The sequence below is a fragment of the Aythya fuligula genome, chromosome 19, assembly GCF_009819795.1.
Source record: "Aythya fuligula isolate bAytFul2 chromosome 19, bAytFul2.pri, whole genome shotgun sequence".
Classification (NCBI taxonomy): domain Eukaryota; kingdom Metazoa; phylum Chordata; class Aves; order Anseriformes; family Anatidae; genus Aythya; species Aythya fuligula.
In genome coordinates this window covers 3773495-3780444 of record NC_045577.1, presented here as the reverse complement: position 1 = coordinate 3780444, position 6950 = coordinate 3773495, and the positions used below count along the sequence as shown (strand labels likewise).

General features: G+C 64.0%; 1 protein-coding gene across 1 annotated transcript; it reads left to right on the top strand.

The window, feature by feature from the left end:
• Positions 1-5858: 5858 nt before the first annotated feature.
• IER5L (immediate early response 5 like) lies at positions 5859-6950 on the top strand. The gene has a single exon (XM_032200308.1). The coding sequence runs from the start codon at positions 5939-5941 to the stop codon at positions 6929-6931; it is 993 nt and encodes a 330-aa protein (XP_032056199.1). The 5' UTR covers positions 5859-5938; the 3' UTR covers positions 6932-6950.

The window sequence follows — 6950 nt, the reverse complement described above, 5'->3', positions numbered from 1 at the left end:
ATTAAATGAGGTTGCTCTCAGGTACCACAGCCCTGGCTGCCTGGGGCACCCCAGCCCTCCTGGAAGCGATGCTCCAAGGGCAGCAGCGAGTTCCTCGAGCAGCTCCAGGATGCCAAGAGCCCCCCCCCCCCCCAGCCCTGCGCTGAGCCCCCTCGCTCAGATTTGCTTTCTCTGCAGACCCTGCGCTCCTGTCCATAGCCTCCAGCAAAACACACGCCGGGGACCCGGTCTCAAATGCAGCAAACAACTCTGAGGGCTTTTCTTTTGTCTTTTCCTTGCGACAACACATTTACAAGCCAAACACCAGCACGGAGAGGGAGCCTGGCTGCTCTGCCCACAGCCAGACCACGGGGACAGAGGCACATTTCCCAGGCAGGGACGGAGCTCAGGGCTGTCCTTTAGCCTGGCACTCACCTCTCCCCTGGCTCCAGATGATATTTGTTCCCTTCCCTAACCCAAAAGCCACCTCAGGTCACAGCAGCCCCCCCCAGGAGTCACCCCACAGGCCGTGGTCACAAGTCCCCCAGGTGAGGGACCTGCCCCGAGCAATCCTAAGCCCCTGCCTCCCGCCAACAACCGGTGCTGAGCACAGAGGGACTGCACGGACAGCAGCACCCCAGATTTTCACCCCTGGGTCCAGGGAAGAACCCAATCTGAGGTGCTTGCTGGAGGGCTTGGACACCAAGCTTCACCCCTTCCCCTCCCCAAAAAGGCAGCTCCTAAACCTGCAGCACCCAGTTTGTCTCGTGGCTTTCCCACCCTGCAGTGGTTCTGCGGGGAACCCACGTCCTCCAAACACCAGAAACAAGGAGACAACAGCTCCTTTTCTCCCTAGCAAGGAACAGAGCTGCTAACGCAGCCTGAGCTGTGGGAACAGCGAGCCAGCAGGAAAAGGATGCACGGGCTGAAAAAGCAGCGGCACAGGCAGGGGCCACCTCTTCTGCTGGGTCATCGCCAGCCAATATTTGGCCACTTTTTGGCAGAATAGTGTCGCAGAGAGGATCAGCGATAAGATCCTGGCCATGATCATCTTCTTAATGCCACCCGGCCAGGGTTTGTCCAAGCAGGAGCCACGCAGCTTCCCGGCACTGGAAGGGGCGCAGGAAGTACCAGCACCGTTTGTAAGCACCACCTTGGGCCGTGCAGCAGGGAGATGCCATAAAAACACCGCCGTGGGAGCTCGCAGGTTCCTCCCATGCCCTGCGCAGCATGCACAGCACCAGGGTGCCGCACAAATGGAGGAAATGAGTCAGTGAAGTTGGGCTGGGACGGATCGGATCAAAGTGCTGACCGCTTCTCCCAGGCCCCGTGCTGCAGCGGTGCTCGGGAGGCGTTACACAGCTCCTGGCTAAAAGCAAGGGGGAGAGAATACTTAATTTAAAGCTTCCAGGGTACGACTTCCACCCCGTTTTCAGCAAGATTTTAAACAAGATATGTGATCCTGGGGGTCCCAATCTCTTGCTGATGGGACCGCAGTTGCAAGAAAGAGCTAACAGGTATCATGCTGAGGTGCCAGCATGCCCAATAAATACAGACAGACACACTGCCACCGAGGGCTGGTGGCTTCTGGAGCCAACGTGCCCTGTGTCCTGCAGTCCCCATGAGCCCCACGCTGCGGTGCCACCAGGCTGCATCGCTCCCGCTCGGCGCAGGGGATGGAGAGGGCAGCCCAGCACCCAGAGCTCACTCAGCCTGCGCCCTTGTTCTGGCTTGTTTTCCCACTAGCTTTGGGTGCCTGACTCGTAATAAGCGAGCCTGAAAAGCAGGCTCCTTTTCAGACATGCCAGGCACCCGCAGCTCCAGCTCGCAGACGCGTCTCCGGGGAGGCAGGTTCCAGGTGCGCCCAAAAAAAACCCGTGTTTCAGCCAACGCTTCCTCGTCTGCGAGCGGCTCGGCAGTGCCCGGGCCTGAGACCGAGGCTTAGGGGGAAATTGCTGTGTAGCAGCTAGTCTAATTGCGCTGAAATTACAAGATCAAGCAGTAAATTCACGTCTGCGTTCCTTGCTCGGGGTGGCAAAGACACGCCAGGCAGCCCGCTCCCCCCCCCCCCCACCCCTCCGACCGCTGCAACAACTTTCGGGCTTCGGTGGGAAGGGAAGGAGGGGGTTAACAGAGGAGAGCGTTGCCAGTTGGAAGTGCTACCTAAAAAGGGTTTCTCCTGGTAGCTGAAGCAAAATGGTTTCTCTTGCCAGCTTGTTTACTCTGCAGCTGAGAGCCGCCGGCCGCCAGGTTTGCTGCTGGAGCCCGCAGCAGCGCGGACGGGCGCTGGCACCGGGACACCCGCGGGGCAGCTGAGCCCTGCTCAGCCCCACGGTTCCCCCAGGACCAGCAGCAGGCAGGGGAAACGCTCGGCTACAGCCCTCCAGGCAGCCCTGGGCCCGTCCTCCTTCCCTTTGGGGCAGCGATGGCACTCGCCGTTTAATGGCCAGGTGAAAGCTGCAATTAGGTTTAGCCCAGGTGGTGGCAGACCAAACGGCCCCTCCAGCAGCAGGGTCCTCGGGGGCTTTTCCCATGGGAAGGGCGTGCAAACCCCATCAGAGATCAGGTGCTGGGGATGTCGGACAGGACAGAGTGATTTTCCTGGGAGAGGCAAGCACTGAACAACCCCATCCTGCCCCAGCTTGCTGCTGCGGGGCCAGAAAACGGAGGGGACTCGCCACCCTCTTCCAGAAGAGCAGAGCTCACAGTCCTGTGCCGAGACAGGTAGCAGCCAGTCTCCATTCCCTGGCAGATTTTGGAGTTCCCAGGCCAAACAGGAGCTGCACAGCTCTTGCAGCAGGCAGCCCGTCCCGGCTCCAGGATTAAAGCCACCGTGTCTGCGAACAAACCGCTCACGCTGCCAGCAGAGCCAGCCGGGAGGAGAGGCAGCAGGCAGCCGCTGCCGGCCTCGCCAGCAGCAACAGAGTGCCCAGCAGCCAGCCAGAGGATCAGGCCTGTGTTTTACAGCCTGATATTAATTACCCAGAGCGGAATCTTATTTACGTCGTCGTCTCCCAGAGGCTCCTACTGTGCTCTTGGGTTTTCTTGGTGCCACGAGGCTTCGCAGGCAGCTACAGCAGAGGGCACTTCTCTGGGAGCCAGCAGCAGCATTTCCTGCACCAGGGTGTCCCACGGCACCCAAACAGCCCCGAGGATGCAGCACCCCAATAAATGCAGCACCACTGCACGCAGAGCCCTGCAAAGTCCACCTGACCCTTTGGGTAAAGCCACAACCTTTGGCCACCGGGGCCACGGGATAATTTAAACAAGGAGGGCCAGTGCCAGGCAGTGTCCCGAGGCCACGCTGCTTTCCGAGCCAAGGCAGGATGGTGAGCAGGAGCTCGAGGCAGAGGACACTTGCCAGGACAATGTTTTGTGGCTGGCACCGTGCACGCTGCCCGAGCCACCCCGCAGCAGCCGGCCGACAAGTGATCCAGGCTCTCAGCCTGGACCACCAGGGCTGGAGTTTTACAGCTGGAAATGGTCCAGAGAGCAGCAAACGTGAGCTGGGTAAGGCACAAGCACTGCCTGCACGGGCCGGCAGCAGCAGCACTCGCTGCTTCCCTGCAGCAAGGGGGGGGGTCTGCAGAGCTGCAGCCGGGGCTCAGCCCGCGGGCACCAACACCAGCAGGGACAGAGCCTTTGGTCCCTCTGAGTGGGAGCAAACCATAATCCAGACACGAAAGCAGCAAGAACTCAGCACAATTTGCCCCAAGAGCCAGCCCTGCTCCACCGCATCACCTCCCGCAGCTGCGGCACAGCCTTGGGAAGGGTGACCTGCGGCAAGGAGGGTCTGCAAAGGAAGGAGACTGGGGAAAGAGAGAAAGATGCAATCCCACACCAAAGCACCACCCACACCCACTGCCTTTATCAGCCCCCTCTGGACAGGGCTGTGATTAGTTTCCATTTTGCAGACGAGGAAAGCGCAGCAAGAGGATCCTACAAGAGCTCGGTAACCCTCAGCGTCATTCACCCCCATTTGCACAGCTGAGGGCACACGATGAAGGCAGATGCTCCACGAGCAAGGATTTACACCAGCTGCCTCTCAGGGAACAACGAGCTGCCCCAGCCCAGCTGGGGTCCCACAGACCCCTCCACAGGGAGAAAATCCCCCATGGTGCTGGGCTTGCTCCCCTACCCATGGATGAAGCCCACCAGCCCCACAGGAGGATGCAGGAGAGCTGAGCCCAGCCCAGCCCCTACAAATCCAGCCATTGCAGGGTGCCCCCAAAACCCAGCAGACCAGGGAGGGCACCCCAGTGCCCACCAGCGCCCCTAAATTCGGGGGACTGGGCTGCTCTGGTGGGGCTTGGGGATTTTTCCACCCAACACACTGCAGGATCGGGGGGATCACCGCTCAGGTACGCGCTCCAGCACCAACTTTTCCATACCCCAATGCAAAAACCATCGCCCACCCTACCCCAGGAAGCAAAGGGGGGACCCCCAGCGCTCCCCACAGCCCCCTCCCCAAGCACCCCCTGCCGTACACCCACACCAGCTCCTACCTCCTGGCCAAGGGCAACTCCTCCATGCCAGGACTGCCTTCCCCACATACTGCTACCTCTTGGGGGGTCCCTGGGTGGTCGGATCCTACAGCAGCCAGCTCAGGGACACCCCCCTTAACCCCCAAAAACCCCGACCCTAAATACCCCTACCCCAAATATCCACCCCATACACCCCTCGGAGCAGGGGCCAGGCAAAACCAAGGCTGCCCCGTGCACCAGGGCAGGATGGGAGCCCTTAATTAGCAGACCCTGATTAGCAACAACCCCCAGCCGCTCCCCGGTCCCGATTTTGGGGTGAAAAGCGGCGGGATTGGAGCTCTTCCTAAGCAGTAACCCACGCGCAGCCCCGCTCCCAGGAGGGGAAGGGGCGTGCAAAGGGGGGCGTGGGGCTGAGCCTGGAGACCGGGGGAGGCTTCGGGGTGAGGGGACGGTACCGGGGGGGGGTCGGGGGTGTAGGGACCGGTACCGGGAGGGGGTCGGGGGTGCTGAGGGGAAGGGTCCCGGTGCCCCCGGGGTTTGTGTGTGTGGAGGTGCCACTGTGAGAACAACGTCGGGGCTCGGTTGGGAACCGGTGGTGCCGGGGCTGAGCCCCACAGGGGCGGGGGGGGCTCAAACAGCCGCCCTTGGGCGACGGGGAGGCGGCGGAGGGGGGCGCAGAGCCCGCACCGGGGCGCCCACCCCGGGCTCCCCTCAGCCCCGGCCCCGCCGCCCCTGTCAGCGTTTGAACGGCGCCAAGCGCCCGCCTCCCTCCCATTGGCTCCCCCTGCCGCCCGTCAAGCCTCACGCCGCCTCCCCGTTGGCCGCTCGCCCCGGGAGGGGGCGGGGCGCGGCCGGCGCCGCGCTATAAAAGGCGGGGGCTGGGCGGGCGGGCGCTCAGTGCCGCTGCGCGACAGGTACGGGCCGGGGGGGGGGGGGGAGGAGGAGGAGGAGGAGAAGGGGAGGAGGGAGAAGGAGGGCGGGGAGGGGCGGGGCGAAGGGGGCGGGGCGGGCGCGCGCGCGGGGGCGGTGCGCGGGGAGGGCGGGGGCGCGCGCGGCGCTGGTGGCGCTGCCTGCACGCGCCGTGCCTGCTCGGAGCGCGGCGGCAGCGGCGGCGGCAGCAGCAGCAGCAGCGGGAGCCACCGGCGCGCACGGCGATGCCCGCTCCGCTCCCGCCGCTGGCCGCCCCCTGAAGACAGCCCTCTCTATTCCCCCCCCCTCCGCTCTCCAGCGACCTCGAGCTCTGCTGTCCCCTTCCCCTTTTTTTTTTTTTTTTTTTTCCCTCCCCCCTTCCCCTTCCCCTTCTATTTCCCTCCCCCCCCCCCCCCACCTTCCCCCTTTCCCTCCCCTCCAATCCGCCTTTTTTTTTTTTTTTTTTTTTTTTTTATTATCCTCCTTTTTTGCAACCCTCCGCACCCTTCCCGGCTTGCCGTGTGGATGCGGCCCGGGCTGCCTGGCTGCGCGGGTGGCGAGAGCAGATGCTGAGGGGCCGGAGGAGGATGGAGTGCACCCTCGATGCGCAGAGTTTGATCAGTATTTCCCTGCGGAAGATCCACAGCTCCCGCACGCAGCGAGGCGGCATCAAGCTCCACAAGAACCTGCTCGTCTCCTATGTGCTCCGCAACGCCCGGCAGCTCTACCTGAGCGAGCGCTACGCCGAGCTCTACCGCCGCCAGCAGCACTACCCCGACGGCGCCCCGCTCCTCGCCATGCCCGCCTGCCCGCCGCCCCCCGCCGCCTCCGCCGCCGCCCCACCGGAGCTGGGGGCGCTCCCGCTGCCCCCCGACGCTCAGGACCGCGAGGCGCGGAGCTGCTCGGCCGTGCGGGGCGGCGCGGAGCTGCTGGAGGTGCCCGTGTGCGCGGCTCCCCCCGAGCTGCAGCAGCAGCGAGCGCCTTGCAGAGACTCGTCCCCGGCTTTCTACCGGGCTTCTTCCACCGCTCCCGGTCCCGGTTCGCCCCCGGGGCTGCTGTACGCCGCCGGCTGTGACTTCGGGGCGCCGCACTGTAGCAGCCGCACCACGGTGCTGGATTTGGACACTCACGTCGTGACCACGGTGGAGAACGGGTACTTGCACCAGGACTGCTGCTCGCAGTGCCCCTGCTGCTGCCAGCCGGCAGCGGGGCTCGCCTCCCCGCCGCCCGCACCGGGCACCAAGCGCAAGTATTACCCGGGGCAGGAGGAAGAAGAAGAAGAGGAGGGGGTGGAGGAAGGGGAGCCGGGGGGAGGCGGGGTGGCGGGCGGCCCCCCCTTCGCCCCGTGCACCAAGCGCGCCCGCTTCGAGGAGTACAGCGCCGAGCACCCGCAGGACTCTAACAACATCTCCAACTTGATCTCCATCTTCGGCTCCGGTTTCACGGGGCTGGTGAGCCGGCAGCAGGCGGACTCGGAGCAGCCCCTCAACGGGCAGCTGTGCAGCAAGCAGGCGCTGGCGAGCCTGGGAGCCTGGACTCGGGCCATCGTCGCGTTTTAGAGAGGAGCGGGGAGCCGGC